General features: G+C 39.6%; 1 protein-coding gene across 4 annotated transcripts; it reads left to right on the top strand.

Annotated features, from left to right (window-relative positions):
• The first annotated feature begins 6,197 nt into the window (after positions 1-6,197).
• Positions 6,198-16,399, top strand: SLITRK3 (SLIT and NTRK like family member 3). Of its 4 annotated transcripts, none has more exons than XM_010335702.3 (2): positions 6,198-6,637; positions 12,432-16,399. In XM_010335702.3, exon 2 carries the CDS (start codon positions 12,453-12,455, stop codon positions 15,390-15,392), a length of 2,940 nt encoding a protein of 979 aa, XP_010334004.1. In that variant the 5' UTR covers positions 6,198-6,637; positions 12,432-12,452; the 3' UTR covers positions 15,393-16,399. The 4 variants fall into 4 exon arrangements, with proteins under 4 accessions (XP_010334004.1, XP_003925024.1, XP_074261712.1 ...); XM_003924975.4 differs by having other exon boundaries at positions 6,198-7,648; XM_074405611.1 differs by having other exon boundaries at positions 6,198-7,699.
• Positions 16,400-20,076: the final 3,677 nt, after the last annotated feature.

Raw genomic sequence — 20,076 nt, 5'->3', positions numbered from 1 at the left:
GATGATAGGACATAGGTCAGATATGAACTGAGCAAAATATTCATACAGGGCTTAGGAACCTGTGTAAGGACTCTGGCTTTTACGTGGAGAGATAGGAAGCCAGTAGGGGGTTACTGGAAAATTGCATCATACTTAAATTTCTATTAATCACTCTTCCTTCTGTAAGGAACAGAAAGAAATTAAGGGAAGGGGCAGGGAGTCGACCATGTGGATCCTGAGAAAGACAAAGAGGACTTAACATTCAGTATGTTCCCCAGAAACTCTGGCTACAATAGTTTCAGCTCTTGATTTCTATGAGATGAAGACTGTAAATCTTTAAAATAAAGAAACAAATCCCACCAACAACTTTTCTTAAACTAGTTGTATAGGTCTCAGTTCCTTGTAAAGTGAACACTAGAAGGTCTATTTGATAGAAAGAAGCCAGTCCAGCTTGCTGAGCAACAGGGGCTGCATTTCGGTTGATTCGTCCTATCAAGCTGGGCAGTATATGAAAGGTCCCTGCATGGATTAATACGTGTTCAAAGCTTTAAGGAACTTTAAAACTACTCAGAACTTGAATATTCTGGATTTCTGTTTATTTCCGCATTAGAGTTAAAAGGTAGTAGACTTTTTAAAACATGTTACCTTTTAGTAAATGATAGAGAACATTTGCACAAGGAGAGTTAATCTCAGCCTCTTATACAATTAAACAGAGTTATTTTTCCAGGGTATTGGTTTAAACCCAAAGGAAAAGGTCAGTTTCCAAAGATTATCTGATCTTTGGTGACACGAGTGTTCCAAGAATTTCTAACTTAGTAAATATTATCATTCAATATCAATAAAAATGTATTTAGGGCATATAATTCATTGTTAATATTTTATAGATAGCTATTCTGTGTGTTTTATACCACAGAATCTTTGAAACTAGGTATTCTCCCCATCTTAGAAATAAAATAATTCAAACAAGTAGTTTATAAGAAGTCTATTAATTTTCAACTTTGTATCCTTCTAACATACATATATATATATATATAAAAACACACACACACCTCTGTATCACTTGTATATGTGTAGGCATATTTTGGCTATTTTTCATGGCACTTCAAATCAAATATAAAATAAACTATGATAGGTTTTAAGGTAAAAGTTGGAAGTATCAGCAAAAGCTTTTTCACTTTCTTAACTACATCAAACATTTAATCACCACCCTTGGAATAAAAATATTCAACTGCAACAAAAAGTAAAAAAAAAAAAGATTAGTTTTAGGTTAGAGTCTTTGAAATTATTAAGGGCACAACATAAAATACATGCTCAAATATACAGGTCTTAAATATGTATCTTCTATTTATGTTTTTGGTGTATCTTTTTGGAAGGTATTTTATAATTTTTCAGGAGGGGAGGTCAGTTTGTAGCATCTTGGGTTCCACATCATTTGATAGCTTTGCCATCCTTAAAATGTAGTCAATGGTACCTTCACCATGACACATAACGTTTATTATTTTTTGTCGTTAATATTAGTTAAATTATTTGCCAAATAACATTTGTAATAAACATTTTCTCACTTACAAAGTTTGTTAAAGCCATGCCAACTGAAGTGCCATATTTAGACCGTCTGTGAAAGTATTTTATCAAATATGGTGAAGAAAAAATGACATGCATATGGAATAATACATTTATCTTTAGATGCCCGAATGTGAAAAAAATCAATTTAACTACTAAAAAGGCAGAGTTACAGATATAGAAATCACTAAACGTTTGTTGTTTAGCAACATAGAAATGTGAAGGGAGACTTAGAATATAGAAGCTAAAACAAGCTGTAGATGCCTAAGCCTCAGTAGTGATATAGGGGAGGCAGCCAAATTCAAAGGAACTATACTTTTTTTTTTTTTTTAAGTTACTTTGGGAATTGCTAACATTAAGAAATATATTCAGTGTTTCACTACACTCTTGTTCTATACTTAAGATCCAAGACTGTACCTAAGATTTCCATTATTTGTGAATTTCAGCACATGATCATATTAAAGCCTTTTATCTATTCTCCTACTTGATGCTGAAAGCATTTTTCATCAGGCTCTTTCTATTGAAATCAGCCTTATTTCAGAATATTCATTTCACATTCATGTTCTCAAATAGCTTTCAAAAATTCAAAAACCAGGAGAAATTTGGTTTTACTTACAAACATCTACATGTAGAGTTTAGGCTCCCCAATCTGTGTAGCTGATACCAGTACTATCCCTCTATGATGTTGTAGTTAGTTTAAAGTCAGTAGATTAAAAGGGAACATGCAGAACTTCAAATGTGCTCCCAAAGGGATTTTGATGAAGACTAATTGAAATATTGTGATGTTTCAGAAGTAACTCTCAAGCACTGCAATGATCTCTAACATTTTGTCACTTTGTGCTCACAGCAAAATCCAGTCTCATGGCTTCAGTTATTTTATCAAGTTAAACCACTCCTTCTCTAGCTCTAACTCCTATCTCAAAGACTAGTTCTGCATTTCTACCTGGCAGGTGAGTTTCTTTGCATAAATATATACTTAACTCTAATAACTAGGAAGTTTATTACCATAGACTTTTAAACAAGTCCTCAAGGGGTAACACAAAAACAATTGATGGAAAGTAAAAGTTTTAACTTTTTTTTAAATCAGTTAGATTTGTCCAAAAATAAAATGGCCTGCTCTGAAATGCCCTAAGCTCCATAACCTATGTAACAAACCTGCACACCGTGCACATGCGCCCTGGATCTAAAAATAAAAGTTGATGAGAAAAATAAACATAATCTTGATAACAACTTGCCAGACGATAGTGAAGTCGAGATTCTAATATCACATAATTGGTCGGACTGGATTACCTTCCAAGACCCTTTTAATCCTGAGATTTTATGATTCTATAAAACTGTTATTTTCTTCTCTCATAATATCATATTTAAAAATATTTTTCTACCACTAAAGCTTATATGATTTACTTTTTCCTATTACATGTAACACCTATCTTTAATTCCTGATGCATTGCTCAATAATCAATTGACTTCAACTTGTACATTTGATTTATTTCTCTTCATGTTGGTCTTTTAAAAACTTTTTTCCTGTCAGTAATTTTAATGTATGTACAATTTATTTATTCCAAATAATTTTGAAAAATATCTTTAAAAGAAGTCAATAATCTTGTGCTTAATCCAACCTATAAATAACCATTTGTTTATATTGAATAGTTTAACTCTGATTGTCTCAAAATAGCTCACATAACCTTTGAGATTAAAACACTTGTTTACTTCAAAAAGAAGCTGAGGTTTCACTTAGTAGATGCCTATAAAGTGCTTTAAAATGTTTTAGTGAAATGGGATATAAAAGATCAATGTCTAATTGAATATCTTATAACTTCTTCATATTTATAGCTTGTTAAATTTATGTTGATTCATTACATTTTTATAAGATGCTATTACAAAAACAAAATTATCAATTGATTTGGAAATTTTTTATGACAAAAAATGTTTTAAAAGTGTTCCTCCTATGGAGATATAGAAAGATAAATAGAAATAAACATTTCTGTAATATGTAGCCCTCAGTCTGAATTGTTCAATCTTTTGATACTTTCAGTAAATACTAATAATCATCAAATACAACACAACTAAAATATTAATTCTTGTTTTATCATATTTTTTATTTGTTTAACATTCACAGGCTGTATTCCCATTTATAAAATTGTTCGTAACTATATTTTCAATTGTTTCAACAGTGGTATATCAAAAATTAAGCAAATGAGGAGGTAGTTAGGTTTTGATGATATCAAACATGTACTTTGTTGACCTAAACAGCATGTATAATTAACAAAGAGAAGAAAAAAGATAGGTTTCACAAATGTTTTTACAATGCATAAAAACAGATGAATCCAATATGTAGATGACCTAGTATGCTGTGCATAGGCATAGATTACCTCAACTTCATTTAGAGTTAGGAACTTTCTTGAGTGACAACTTCATTATGAAAAAACAGTTCACTAGCCCTAGTCTAATCAGTAGTAAATCTTTAAAAAGATGTATTTATTTTATTTAAACCATCAAAATGAGAAAAATACATGCTAGACCAAAAATAAAGCCTCTCTTAGTTATTTTAATATCATTGTTTCTCTCTGAAAAATGATGGAATAGTTAAAAGAAAACTCTTTGAAATGTTGTAATATTTATAATTTAAACACCGATCAGCAATATAGACATAAGTAACACCTCATTGAACTAAAAATGACACCCTATACATTATTTTTACGTTTTCCTTTTATCCATTATGCGTCATCAATAAAGAACATCTTTTTTTAAAATGAGAGTTCTCCCTTTTTTACAATGTAAATGATGTTTGATTAAAATAAAACTAGGGACATGTCTTCACAAAAAGCACAAAAAAGTCACAGCATAAAATCAAGTATTTATCATAATCACTTACTTTACCACATTTTTATCTGGCCTGAAGTATTTGTGTGAGGAGTATTCATTTATAACTCTAACATCCCGTCCTAGCTATTCAATCTTCTGCAGCTCCCCAGTACCATCAGGCCATATCGACATCTGCTCAAAGTAAATTAATATATTCAGAGCTCTCTCATCAAAATAACCTTAAAAATAGTTCCAAAAAGTTAAAGAGATTCAGTTACTTTAGCAGTGATGTTGCCTAATGTCTTTCAGGGTTACTCTAATATCCTCCGGCTCTGAGACTCAAAGGGCATGTGTGTGATTTCACACTTGTCCACATAAAAATAATGGTGTAACCAAAAGTGATTCTCGTCAAATTGGGAAACCACCTGAAAAGGCCAAATATACCTCTGTGACGCATCAAACTACTGATACAGTTTGGTTTTCCTGACTGATTCATTATGGAAATGAACTCCTTTGGTGACCTTGTCTAGATATACCACTTTGAAGTCCAATTTGGAGACCCAGTTAGTGAAATACCTACGACAAATGTTCTTTGTACATCTATGTCTTCCTGTATGTAAAATTCACATGAAAGAATGTATTATCCTAGAAAATACTGGAGAGAGGTTTGGAATTCATGCCAGTGAGTCTGAAATGTTATATTTAAAAAGAATCCATTTTAATACATGGTGCTTTTTATTACTTTCTAGGGCTCTGCAGATACTTTACTAATCTTAATAATCTTCAAGAATGCTGAGTATTTTAAAGAACAAATGGAAACATTATAAGTATGATATATATACACACACATATACATATATATATATATATATGTATATATAATCTTATTTTATGCAGAACCAACGCAGTTGCCATACTAAATTTGGTGTGTGTGTGTGTGTGTATATATATATATCCCAAAAAATTCCACAGGCCCCTGGCTGTCTCTATGACCAACTCCATCCTTTCCTATCTTTCAAGATAGGTAACATGGACACTAACTTGTAGTTCATATATCTACATACGAACTGATGATGGTATACATTATAGTATACACAAAATTTACTAAATAAAGATGTAAAACATACATCCAGGCCTGTCCGTCAAGGGATTTTATGCACAAATTAAAAGAGAGTACTGTTTCTTTGCAAAGGATGAGTTAAAGTTCTTTGAATGCTTTTAAAAATAGGGTCAAGTTTATTCTACCTCTACAATTAAAATAGCTAAATAACTTTGTTTGCCTTGGACAATTTTATTGCATTCACTTCAGGAAGAAATGGCAAGAGATACAGAGACGACTCCCCAGGCTACCTCCTATTCACTTTGGGAGTTAGTGGAAGACTGTCATCCTTCCAAAACAGTCGCTGATGAAAGGGATCTCTTAAAAAGAATTGCGTTGGTTTACACTGCAGATTGAATGGAGCATTAAACGACTGCATTAGTATGACTGCAGTGGGGGCAATGGTCTCCTCTATAATGTGGTACTAACACTTTCACATACGTGTAATGATTGTTCCCTCGTCCTTACCTAATGTGCCACGAAATGGTATCTAGCATCTCTCTGGCAAATGCCCCCCTCCCAACTCCCTGTGCCCTACCGTTTTATTCCCCCACCCCCCACCCCTGGTATGTGTAAACAGATGAGGAAATCTGTGTACTTTCAATCGTCACCCGTGTATCATGAAGGTGGGGGATTACTGCAAATCACTTGGAAACCGCTCCCCGGAGGCGTTTAGCGATACCGCCCACCCATACAGCTCAGATGTTCTTAATTTGATCACTCCCCCCCCACCCCCCACCTTTTGGGCTGTAATTTTCCAAACAGGCATCTCCTTCCTCTGCAAATAAAAGTTACAAATCAATCCGCAGATACAGAATGCTGACTTCCCGACACTCGATTTCACAGGGTGTCTCTTGAAGAGCTGCCAGATTGTGACCGATAACCGGGGAGAAGGAGAGGGGGACCGAGCGAGAGAGAGAGAGAGAGAGAGAGAGAGAGCGATCACTTGCTTCCTGGCTTCCTAAGCCGGCGAGAGGACTGCGGCGGCTGATTTACACAGTTGGCGCGGAGGAGGGGCCGGGGGTGCGGGGGGACGCGCTGGCGGAGCTGGGCTGATCTGGGGGCTCCCGAGCGCCGCTCCCTGGGTGCGCGGTTTGGGGGCGGCTGATGGATTTGCATTCAGGTTCCAGCCCTGCGTTTCCCTTGTAGGCTCCTTATACCCGACCTGGCGCTCCCGTTTTGGAGGAGACGTGGGTGAGTAACGTGTAATCCGATTTTAGCTATTTCCTAGGCCATTGAAGTGGCACTTTTAAAGCAGGTCAGTCTTAAAAGATGCCGCCGCCGCCGCTGCCGCCGCCGCGAGCGTCTCCTTGGCCTGAAACGTTCGGCGGTCCCCTCCCCCTCCCGCCCCCCTCCCCCGCACCATCTCCCGCTCGAGAAGTGAGGCTGCTTGAATGGGGAGCTGTCGGGGGACTCACTCTCGGCCCAGGGATCGCTTCGCCTCCGTGATCCGCCTGAGATCGCCCAAATCCAAGTGGAATTTGGTGTGCACAGCCATACCGTGTGTGCGTCTCCTCTCCCTCTCTCCTCCTCTCCCCCCACCTTCGCCGTCTGACCAATGCTGGGATCGAGATCCAGTCGCCCCCTTCCCGCCTCCTTTCCGCCTCTCCCCACCCTTTTCTTCTCTGGGCTACACACCACCCACCCCCTCTCCCACCCACCTAAAGGGCAAAGAGCAAACACACCCTGGAACAGCAAGGGCCAATTCCATCTTCTCGGATGGAAGGAGGCCTCGGGCAGGGATTGCGCCGTGAGTGACAACCTTTCAGGAAGAGAGGAAGGGAGAGATGCGGAGATGCGCCCGGGCTCTCGGGAACAGCGAAGCCCTCCACTGACCGAGAGCACCGAGGTTTTAAACCACAGGAACGCGGTCCTGGGACACTCACTCGCCTGCCTGCCTGCCACCGAGGGCACGGGGAGCTGTGGTCGGTCCTGAGCCCCCGTCACTGGCATCGCCGCGCTAGGTGCGCGCCCGGCTCTCCCATTGGTATGCAGCGACCATTTCCCTGCAAGTCTCAAAGGTGGAAACGTTTAAACGGATTACAAGCGTGATTTGGCAGCCTTTCGGAAAGTTGGTGGTCAGAAGAGGAGAAGCTACAAGGCTACAGGATGATGGATACAATTCCGCCTCCCAGAGAGTTTGCCCCTCCCGCTGGGAAGCCCCTCGGAGCAAACCTCGGAGATCCTGAGCGCTCTGCACCATAGGTACTCGCCGCCATCCTTTCCTACTCTGCCTAATTGAGACCAGTCTTTCTGGTATGTAGGGTGTGCATTGTAGAGCACATCGAGTTTGGCCGCGGTGTCTTCTGTACGCTCACAGGTGCGAGGGGGTTGCTGCAGTTTGGAACTGGATCAGTTAGGTGTAAGGACGTTGATGGAAGGAGGGGTCCTGGAGACTACATATACCCTCGGACCTCTTTTCTGGGTGAAGATATCGTAAGTAACTCCAACAAATAGGCCAGGTGGCAGAGCGAAGGACCCCTCCCCCAGTGGGTTGCTCGCTAGCGTTGGAAGAGGTGGAAGGAAAAAGGCTTGAGCTTTTAATAATTTTCCATTTCTAAACAGATCATTGTGCGTTTCGCCTGACGACAGCAGATTAGAAAAGGATCTATAGACGGCTCAAAGCTCTTCAGAAAATGAATGATGCAGCATTTTAATTATTTGTTCTAGGGAAGATCGTTTTGCATCCATATTGGAATATTTAATCTTAGATTAAATATTAGGAGAGATTAGCGAGCTGTAAGATCCAGCAGTGGGGAGGAGGAAGTGGGAAGGGGGCACAGCGGGGAGAAAGGGCTTCTTGTCCTCCCTCTGGACAAACAAATGGCTCTGGGCGCTCCCGGCAGGACACGGAAAAACCCGGGGCCCCAAGGCTCAACATCCCCTAACTTTTGGAGCCCTCCCTATCCTTTAGACTCACTATCCTGAGCTAAAGGAAGGGAAAAAGGTGAGCTAGGCTTTAGAACACAGCCCAGGTCCAGAACTTAAGGGGCTGGAGTTCAGGAAAGAACAGAGACTTCATTGCAGAGACAACCATGTACCGTCACCTGGAAGCTCAGGGTAGCCTCCCGGGTTACCCATGGATTCCATCACATCATGGGATCAGATAAGACCAGAGAAATAGTCACCGCCTCTGCACGTTGGGTACCCAAAGTGCTGGGCGGGGGATGGGGGGTGTGGGTATCAGCAGCTGGAGAGGGAGACAGAATTGCTCTGATTCTGAGCTTAGGCTATCTGTATTGGTTTTCTTCTTGGCTGAGACCTATGGGAGCAATAGGGTGAGTCTGGAATATTACGGGTGGAATGTTAGAAAATTCTGCCCTCCTGCTTACTTAGTGGTATGGTTGCATGTTTCTAATATTAGCTACTGTGTGGCAGTGGACTCATGTGCGGTCATTTTAAATGCAAAATATCATGGAAATTGCCTTTGACTTTTAAGGAACACGTAGCTAGGTGATTTATCTGATTTAGAGCAGTAAGAAAGTGATATATAATCTGGGCTTTGCTTTAAAATCTGCTTTTGTAAAGGGTGCCTTAAGGGAAAGCCATCTCTACCTACTAACTTTGAGCCCTCGGGCAACTGAGGTTCAGTTTAGTTCTTTAGCAACCAGAAAGTCCCTCCCTTCTCCCCTCCCGGCGAGTTGGTGACGGGATTGGTGTGTGCTGGTGGGGAGAGATGGGGGGCATCCACAGCACACGGTTCCTGGTCACTGGACTCCTTTGCTGCATACTTGGCGCTCCCCAGTTTCCCCACCAAGCTGCACTCCTTCCCAGCAGGCAGGACTGTAATGCTATCTGCTGAGCCTAAAAAAAAAAAAAAAAAAAAAAAAATCCCTCAGAGAGGGTTCCTGAACTATCTCTTCTGGTAGTCCTTCTACAATACAATACCTTTCTTTAGCCACCTCCACCCCCATTCCCACTACTCCCTAGGATTCCCTTCCAGAAAATTTCACGGAGAAATAAATTTGAGTTTTAAAAAATAAGAAAGAAAAGAAAGAACGGACAAAAGCATCCAAATCCTTAAACCCACCCCAATCCCGCGAGGTCTTTCCCGGTGGCAGCATATGAAATGTACCATTGTTACCCAACTGGTCTGTCTCTCCTTCCCAAGAACAGGCTTGTCTCTGTTTTAAAAAAGGTGGAAGAAAACAAATGCTGTTGAATCCAGGGGAAATCGAAGGCTTTGACCTGCAGCACAACAAAAGAATTCCTGGTGCAACGGGATCGAAGCAAAACGCAGAAGAAACTCGGTCCAAGTCTTTCAGGCTGTCTGAGCTCTTATTCGGGATACCCCAGCAGAATCAGCCAGATTCGGCTTTTCTGCCTTGGGGACCTGGATTTTCCCCTCATCCCAGTCATTGCAGGGAATGGCTGACCTGTGAAAAAGATAATTCCAAAGGATAGTCTCACTTTTCAAACCACCTGCACTAGAGAGAGGAGCTTTGGAAACTAGAGGAGCAAATCATCCCGGGGATGGTTTCCTTGAGAGTAAAAAAAAAAAAAGAAGAAAGAAAATGCCTATCCCCGCCCCCCTCCCCCATCTCCACCTTCCCCACCAAAGAACTGTTTCCCGTAGGTTGGTCTCCTCCCCCTTCTTCCTGGTTTCTTATTTTGCCAATGTTTTGCTCTCTACCCCTCCACTTCTTTTCCACACACACACATCACACACACACACACACACACACACACACACACACACACACACACACACAGCTGTATAGTCAGGGCTTCCTAGTGCTCGCTCCCAAACCCATGCTAAGCGCGTTCCCCTTGGAGCTCATTTTCATGACGTGGAATGCCGGATTCAGGGTTACAGCACATATATTTTTAAAAAGCCCGAACGAGAGAAGTCAGATTCTGCACTGTGACTGAGCCTTCCCTCCTCCCTGCCTCCTTCCCGTCCTTCCTCCCAGTGCCCATTGCTGTGCTGTGGGTACCAGAGAGAGCAGCCGCCGCCGCGGCAGGGGCAGGGGCAGCGGAGCTGGAAGCCTGCTGCAGCCCCTTCTCCCTCCTCTGCTGAGTGTGCCAAGCGGCAGTTCTGCATGCTAAAGAAGCCCATTGAAGAGCCCATTGCATTCCCAGCACGTCTCCAGCTTGCTGCTTTTTTTTTCCTCTTAGTCCCCCCGCCCAACCCCCTTTATCCCCTTTTGCTTCGGCTTCAGCAAAGCGAAGGGGGGGGGGGGGGAGAAACAGAGAATCCTTAAACTCAAGCTTTTTCTTTTTCTTTTAACTGTTCCTTCCTAATAATTAAACAACAACAACAACAACAACAACAAAAAAAAAAACAACAACAACAACAACAAAAAAAAAAACCTCTGGCAAAATAGGTAAATCCAAGACATCTGGAGCCTTTTTGCCTAAATCACAGGGACCTGAAAGATGAGAAAAATATTTAAGATGGTGAAGAAGAAAGAACTTCAGTAGATTTTAATATTTTATAAGGGAGATGGAAGACTAACTGATACTGCAATGTAGCCTTTTCTGCCTTCTCTCTCTCCCCCTTTTTCATTTAATTGTTTTTAAATTTTGAGTATTTCATGTCTGAGGCAGATTTCTCTTTGCTTTCTCACAGTATCACCTTTACTGCTGTGAACATTATATCCAAGTGTAGTGTGAATATTTATTTTTTCACTTTTCCTATAAATTATCTCATTGTGTTTTAAGTAAACGGTTGATGAAATAAATCTTTCTGTGTGCTATCTGTAAGGAAAATACATGCTAGAAACTTTGGTTTATTTTTATTGATTAAAATCAATTATTCAATTTTGATTGATATTTTAGTGACTCAGGAAGGACACTGTCATAAAACTGCATTATTATCGTTTATTTATGTAAACTTTTTTTATATACTGATGTTATTAGACAAGGAAAGTGATCCAGAGAGGAAGACCTTATGTTATCAGAATAGTGCACTGCATTTGTTTCTTCTGATTGGAAAAGAATGATATCTTTTTTGAAATGTATTTCATGTGATAGATCATTTATCAGCAGGTAAGAATAGAGGTTTCCACTCTCTCTCGACTTTCACTGCCCACTTCCCCTCTAACCAGCCACCTGCTATTCCAGCTTTGTACAGGGTTCCTTGGTTGATCTTGAAGGCACAGATACACATTCCAAGCTAAGCTCTGAAAATGATTTAATTCAGACACTCCCAGACTCAGCATCCTCTAGCTGTCACTATCTTTAGCTCTGACAATTGCATGGGCATGTTCTTTAGAAGGGCTAATCATTCCTACAAGCTTTAAGTAGTCAGATGATACAAATACATAAAAATTATTTATTTAATTAAAGAAGATGACAATAATCTATTTTGGGGCAAAAGGATGTGGATGTATAGTGTACATACCGACTATACACTGTAATAATGCATATTATAATCATTTTATAAAAATAAACCTTAAGTTTTCCTGAGATGCTAATAATTTTACACATTTCAACATCTGATATTGAGCAATAGGTTCACATTTTATCATACTAATTAATATAATAGTTTTGGAGTATGTTATGTCTTTTTAATAGTCAAAACCTATAATTCAAAGAAGATATTTTTCTCATCAGAGTTCCAGTCAGATTTATTCTGAGTATATTTGATGTCAACATGAGTTTTAACAGGCAAACAGGTGTAATGGCTACATTATTGCCATTATTACTGAGCCTGCCTATGCCTAAAAGCCAGTACCATTTACCAGTTCTGTTGTTTGTTATACAGAGGCAATGCAAGCTGCTTTTGTCCATGTGATATGCCATTTACCAATTATGGCATGGTTCAAAAAAAAATGCCAGTGCATGGTTCAATATTGCAGAGTCTTCTAAGTTTAAAATATAGGACACACTCTAAACATTAAGCATGTTGCTAGCTCATTTTGAGTGTCACTTCAACAATTGCTGAAGTTTTTATATAGCTCTTAAAATGCCCCACATGTAGGAGTCAATTAAAATAGTACATATGACTAAAAGCTAAAAATCTGCATTTTTATTTCTGTTGCAGTTTTGTAATCAACCGCGAACGATGAAACCTTCCATAGCTGAGATGCTTCACAGAGGAAAGATGTTGTGGATAATTCTTCTAAGCACAATTGCTCTAGGATGGACTACCCCGATTCCCCTCATAGAGGACTCAGAGGAAATAGACGAGCCCTGTTTTGATCCATGCTACTGTGAAGTTAAAGAAAGCCTCTTTCACATACATTGTGACAGCAAAGGATTTACAAATATTAGTCAGATTACCGAGTTCTGGTCAAGACCTTTTAAACTGTATCTGCAGAGGAATTCCATGAGGAAATTATACACCAACAGTTTTCTTCATTTGAATAATGCTGTGTCTATTAATCTTGGGAACAATGCATTGCAGGACATTCAGACTGGAGCTTTCAATGGTCTTAAGATTTTAAAAAGACTATACCTACATGAAAACAAACTAGATGTCTTCAGAAATGACACCTTCCTTGGCTTGGAAAGCCTGGAATATCTGCAGGCAGACTACAATGTCATTAAACGTATTGAGAGTGGGGCATTTCGGAACCTAAGTAAATTGAGGGTGCTTATTTTAAATGATAATCTCATCCCCATGCTTCCAACAAATTTATTTAAGGCTGTCTCTTTAACCCATTTGGACCTACGTGGAAATAGGTTAAAGGTTCTTTTTTACCGAGGAATGCTAGATCATATTGGCAGAAGCCTGATGGAGCTCCAGCTGGAAGAAAATCCCTGGAACTGTACATGTGAGATTGTACAACTGAAGAGTTGGCTAGAACGCATTCCTTATACTGCCCTGGTGGGAGACATTACCTGTGAGACCCCTTTCCATTTCCATGGAAAGGACCTGCGAGAAATCAGGAAGTCAGAACTCTGTCCCTTGCTGTCTGACTCTGAAGTAGAGGCTAGTTTGGGAATTCCACATTTGTCATCAAGTAAGGAGAATGCATGGCCAACTAAGCCTTCCTCAATGCTATCCTCTGTCCATTTCACTGCTTCTTCTGTTGAATACAAGTCCTCAAATAAACAGCCTAAGCCCACCAAACAGCCTCGAACACCAAGACCACCCTCCACCTCCCAAGCTTTGTATCCTGGTCCAAACCAGCCTCCCATTGCTCCTTATCAGACCAGACCACCAATCCCCATTATATGCCCCACTGGGTGTACCTGTAATTTGCACATCAATGACCTTGGATTGACTGTCAACTGCAAAGAGCGAGGATTTAATAACATTTCTGAGCTTCTTCCAAGGCCGTTGAATGCCAAGAAACTGTATCTGAGCAGCAATCTGATTCAGAAAATATACCGTTCTGACTTTTGGAATTTTTCTTCCTTGGATCTCTTGCATCTGGGGAACAATCGTATTTCCTATGTCCAAGATGGGGCCTTTATCAACTTGCCCAACTTAAAGAGCCTCTTCCTTAATGGCAATGATATAGAGAAGCTGACACCAGGCATGTTCCGAGGCCTACAGAGTTTGAACTACCTGTACTTTGAGTTCAATGTCATCCGGGAAATCCAGCCTGCAGCCTTCAGCCTCATGCCCAACTTGAAGCTGCTATTCCTCAATAATAACTTGCTGAGGACCCTGCCAACAGACGCCTTTGCAGGCACATCCCTGGCCCGGCTCAACCTGAGGAAAAACTACTTCCTCTATCTTCCTGTGGCTGGTGTCCTGGAACACCTGAATGCCATTGTCCAGATAGACCTCAATGAGAATCCTTGGGACTGCACTTGTGACCTAGTCCCCTTTAAACAGTGGATCGAAACCATCAGCTCAGTCAGCGTGGTTGGTGATGTGCTTTGCAGGAGCCCTGAGAACCTCACCCACCGTGATGTACGCACCATTGAGCTGGAAGTTCTTTGTCCAGAGATGCTGCATATTGCACCAGCTGGAGCATCCCCAGCCCAGCCTGGAGATTCTCATCTTATCGGAGCGCCAACAAGTGCATCACCTTATGAGTTTTCTCCTCCTGGGGGCCCTGTGCCACTTTCTGTGTTAATTCTCAGCCTGCTGGTTCTGTTTTTCTCAGCAGTCTGTGTTGCTGCAGGCCTCTTTGCCTATGTGCTCCGACGGCGTCGTAAGAAGCTCCCCTTCAGAAGCAAGCGGCAGGAAGGTGTGGACCTCACTGGCATCCAGATGCAATGCCACCGGCTGTTTGAGGATGGTGGAGGTGGCGGTGGTGGAAGTGGGGGTGGAGGACGACCAACTCTCTCCTCTCCAGAGAAGGCCCCTCCTGTGGGTCATGTGTATGAGTACATCCCCCACCCCGTTACTCAAATGTGCAACAACCCCATCTACAAGCCTCGGGAGGAGGAGGAGGTGGCTGTTTCATCAGCCCAAGAAGCAGGGAGCGCAGAACGTGGGGGTCCCGGGACACAACCACCGGGAAAGGGAGAGGTTCTCCTAGGAAGTGAGCAGTTTGCTGAGACACCCAAGGAGAACCACAGCAACTACCGGACCTTGCTGGAGAAGGAGAAGGAGTGGGCCCTCGCGGTGTCCAGCTCCCAGCTTAACACCATAGTGACGGTGAATCACCATCACCCTCACCCTCACCACCCAGCGGTTGGTGGGGTTTCAGGAGTAGGTGGGGGGACTGGTGGAGACTTGGCAGGGTTCCGCCACCATGAGAAAAATGGTGGGGTGGTGCTCTTTCCTCCCGGGGGAGGCTGTGGTGGTGGCAGTATGTTACTAGACCGAGAGAGGTCACAACCTGCCCCCTGCACAGTGGGATTTGTGGACTGTCTCTATGGAACAGTGCCCAAATTAAAGGAACTGCACGTGCATCCTCCTGGCATGCAATACCCAGACTTACAGCAGGACGCCAGGCTCAAAGAAACCCTTCTCTTCTCGGCTGGAAAGGGCTTCACAGACCACCAAACCCAAAAAAGTGATTACCTCGAGTTAAGGGCCAAACTTCAAACCAAGCCGGATTACCTCGAAGTCCTGGAGAAGACAACATACAGGTTCTAACAGAAAGAAGAAAATATATTAGTGCTTTTTTTTTTTTTTAAAGAAAAGGAAAATAAAAGAAATATATCCCTTGCTCCCTTTACATGTGTCCCAATAACTCCATCCTCACGATCTTCCCTACCCTGAACAAAACTGAAACCGCATGATAACTAGAGAATACAGATGTATGCTCTCCCCTCTCAGATGTGATTTGGAGGAAGGGCCATACTCCGATCATTAATCAATGAAGTGCCTTCGCAGACTTTTGCCAGCAAATGTTATCATTATTTTTTTATACTGAAACTTGAGACTTTGACTGTGCCATGTATAAGGTATACTGGGGATCATTGTATTGATCCTAATTAAGTAAACTTCAATGTGTCTTTTTATTTTCAGTAACTATTTTTTTTAGTTGTAGTTTTGTTTGAAAGGGAGGGGGGAAACAATTTGACATTTGTCATTTGTGGCTTTCTTTCTTCTCATCATGGCACAGATTCTGTACATGTATTAACAATGCAGTTTGCTGCATGCCTGGAAACTGCAAGACGGGGAGGGAGGGGGCGGGTCTTGCTCGAATGTTCTCACTCTCTTGTCTCTCACACACATATCCATCTGCAGACTGTGGTCCCTAAACCTGCAATTTCTTCCTGCTGGTGCAGGTACACACACACACACACACGTACACACACACACACACACACACACACACACAAGCCCTATACCATTCCCATTTAACCCAATCTGCTTGGTTCGGGTTTGATCCATTTTTCTCCTCTCCATAGTTCCATTACCCTTCACTGCTAGTGTACAGCTCATAGCATCTCTCCTATCACCCTGGGAAAAGTCACATTCTAGGCTGGATTCTACTGAAGTGGAGGCCTGGAGGTTTAACAGCCGAAGACACGCGCCTAGGGATAAGCACCCTCTTTGTGACACTTCATCCTGATGCCAAGATCTTTTGGAGAACATCTGCACTTTCTTATATATATATATAATATTAAAAAAAGCAACTGGGTATATATCACTAACAGCTTTGTAGGAAGCACTTTTAATGTTTTCTCTCTCACACACAAAGATTCAAAAGAAATGTGCATATATTTATTCTGTAATTTCAGTGATTATAAATTGTAAAGGTAATGTTTAATCATTGTATAGTGATTATGCGTCTGGTATAGCTTTCCTAATAAAAAGTTTTTGAAAAACATAATACATTATATATAGAGGATACAAAGCTTGAACCTTAAACTCCAGCTATGCCATGCCTTTCGTGCTCCCATTTTTAAAAAATGTTTTCTTTTACTTGTTAGGCAGAAAGTAACTTATTAACAGGTTTGATGCACTGTGATGTTGATAAATCTTTTGTCCCACTATCCCAAATCAGGATACAATTGAGACTTAAAATCTGACTTACAGTTTACATTTTTTTCTTGACTTATGAATTTCAACCTTAGTAACCAATGATGCACTTTTTCCTAGGCAAGATACAAGGGGGAGAAAATAAAGTAACTAGATTGCTAAGAAGGACAGGATTAATTAGGAGAAGGTAATCAAGGATCCATATACTCTAAGGTTAATAAACTACATAAAGAAATCGGAGAGTAAAATTGCTATTGTTTTTAAGATACATAGTTGAATTACATGCACACCCTCACACACCCACACGCTTCCACGCACACACACACCCCACCCAATTAATAGGAAAGGCCTTGGAGCCAATTTAGAAAGTCAGAATCCTGTGCAAGATGTCACTTACTTAGATTTGGCTACCATTTTCCAGCCACTTACAGCAACTGGCCCCAATAACTCTTAAACTAAGACAGAGGATGCTGAATGAGTTTTTCTTCATATGACATTGAAATGATGTAGAAGAGTTAACCTGACCACAGGTCAAGTTTAGATCCATTTATATGTGAGCGAAACCAAAGAATATTGGATTTTTACGGTGCCGGTATCATGTTGGTGGAGGAAACGAAGAAAACAGACCTTTGAGGCAGGCACTTATCGAATAGGCCATTAGAGGGCAGCAGAGCTCCAGAGATCCACAGACCCAGGCCCTGCAGAATGCGCGTTGAGGCCAGTGTTCTCCGCTGTGTTTTCTCAAAGTGCCCATAGCAGGAATTACCATTATGTGTTGAATGTAATTCATCACAAGTCACTGATGCCTTACATCACATTTTTTTCCACAAAAAGAGAATGAGTCTAGCAGCTTCTGAAGGTTGTGTGACTAATATAGCACGAAGGCATTGTAGTAAAAAAAAATTAAAAGCCCCATGAATGTTTACAAGAATATATTTATATATCTCTTGATTAACTATATGGAAGTGTCAGCATAGGCATGCATAAAAATAAAAAAGACACGTATATCCATATAAAATTGCAGTTTGGGGGCACTTGACATGTATCTATTAACTTTCATGCTCAATTATTTGAATATATTTTGGAATTACTTTAGAAGGAAAAAGCCCAAAAATATCATTTACTTAATCTCTTTGTGTAACATTGAAATGAAGCTCTTATGCTGGAGAGTCAGGCCCGCTATTAAATACATGTCATTCTTTTTTTGTTTTATCTTCTCCTTTAAAAAAACAGAAAACAAACAAACAAAAAAACTTTCCCGCCAATCACCTTTCTTCTAGTTATCCCACCTTATTTATTCTTTCTAATCATCTTTTTCCTTTTTTAAGGCATGTAAAACCAAAATTACACCTTAGGTGTTTTAAAACTCAAATTACAGAGTCTCTCTGAACTAGCAATCTGTCATACTTCCATTCCTCCTAATCAAATGGTTTGAGGAATAATAAAAAGTATATGCATAGTAAAAACTCAAAGTACAAAGCTAGATACTTCGGATAATAGTCATCATTTCCTTAGTGACCATGCACATACTCACAATACAGCATATTATAAAAATCAGGTTAAAGTACAATCTCAAAAGTCCCTGGTGCTTTCCATATTTGAAAAACGAGTCTCCATAAATGATATCAAATCACAATATAACTTGATGATTATAATGTTTATATTTTACTTATTAAACACAGAAAGTAAGACTGTTTGGCATTAAATATAGGTGGTACTTTCACCCTTGAATGAGGAATAAATTTATTTAGTGAAAATAAATTTATACGAGAATGGAATTTTGTATTTAAGGAAATAGTTTTTTGCTTTTATGGAATTTTCTACCCCCTGGTTAGGACATTTATTTTTGCTGTGCATTAAAATTGCCTAAGTTAGTTTCAATTTATAATACCAGATCTGTCTCCATTAGACACAATGGATATTAATGTAGGTACTATGATTATAACATGTTTTATGTTTTTGCTGCAGTAAAAATATTTATTTTAAAGAAAAATTTAGATTACTAATTCACTTTTTGGTGATTACTAACTTGACTGAAGCAGGCCCAGATCTGACAGGTATTTGCTATTATTCATAGCTATTTTTATTACTAAGTATAGTAATAATATTTAGAAATAATAAAAATATTGTAATAGCTCTCAAACTGTAAGAGGTTAGTGAGAAATAATTGGAAATGAAATATTAGTTTAATTCAATAACAGTTTTAACATCATGTTATACATCATATGTGGTATTATTTATGTGGATGTTTTTATATTTTTCTTTAGAATGCTATATTATTTTATCTAATTGCAAATACTTAAAAATAAGGATGATGAACACTATAATTTTAATAAAGTTTAGAGAGAGAGAATCAAAAGGAAAGTTTAATGACTGAGCTTGAACATTTTTTTAAACCTGGCGATATTACTTTAAACCCTTGATATTTGAAAAGAATATGTTTAGGATTATAAAAATTTATAATGCAATTATAGAACAAAATAACCATCACAACACATTATTTTGATTAACTTGGTGTAAATCCATTATTCGTAGAGTCCTGTCTTTTTGCAATTATGTTGTTGAAGCCAATAAATGGACTTTTGTGAAATGGCTATGAGAAAGGAAAAAAGAAAACATTAATGAAATGCTACACACCATTTGAGAAATATGACTATAACAAGTCAAAATAATGTGAGAGGAAGTGGTAACCAATGGACACTTCCTCTTAAGTAATTTGAGTTAGTTTCATTTGAACTTAGATTTACACTTAGCTTAAAATTTTCAACCGAGATTATGCAGGTAAACAGGATATAAATAAGTATCACAAAAGTCACCGTTTTCTGTTCAATATACTATGTTCTGTTTAATATTCTATAGGCCTTTTAAAAGTAATAGTAGCAATAACACATGTGCAATTGGGCCATCGTGTGTGTATGGGTGTGTGTGTGTATAGTACTATTATATGTGTATATACGTTGTATATACATGTATATAGTTTATATATGCTGAATTTTATTTCTATGTTAATTTCACATTTTTTATTACATGTATAACAATTTCGGTTTTATGCATTTATTTTTCTTGCTTTTGTCTAGCAACCATCCCAGAGAAGCTGGATGAAATTATGAGTCATCACTTTGGGAATATTCACTTGTAAAAAGTAACACTGTAATTAATATTTCTGAATTTAAAGTTATTTTATCTTCTAATTTGTTTCATTTTGTTATTTAAATCATAGGGGATACATCTCAGTGAGATTGTGATTCATTTTAAGTCTTCAGACTAAAGGAACTAATTTCTTCATATAAGTACGCAACATAAGTCTAATAAAAAGCAAATATTTCTTTTTTCATTTTTCAATTAATAG

This window comes from Saimiri boliviensis, chromosome 9 (assembly GCF_048565385.1).
Source record: "Saimiri boliviensis isolate mSaiBol1 chromosome 9, mSaiBol1.pri, whole genome shotgun sequence".
NCBI classification, from domain to species: domain Eukaryota; kingdom Metazoa; phylum Chordata; class Mammalia; order Primates; family Cebidae; genus Saimiri; species Saimiri boliviensis.
Note: the sequence above shows the minus strand (reverse complement) of the source record. Positions and strands in the feature narration are given on the sequence as shown.

Bases quoted from the DNA above. Each gene is read 5' to 3' on its own strand.
- SLITRK3 (XM_010335702.3), top strand. From the start codon at position 12,453: ATGAAACCTTCCATAGCTGAGATGCTTCACAGAGGAAAGATGTTGTGG.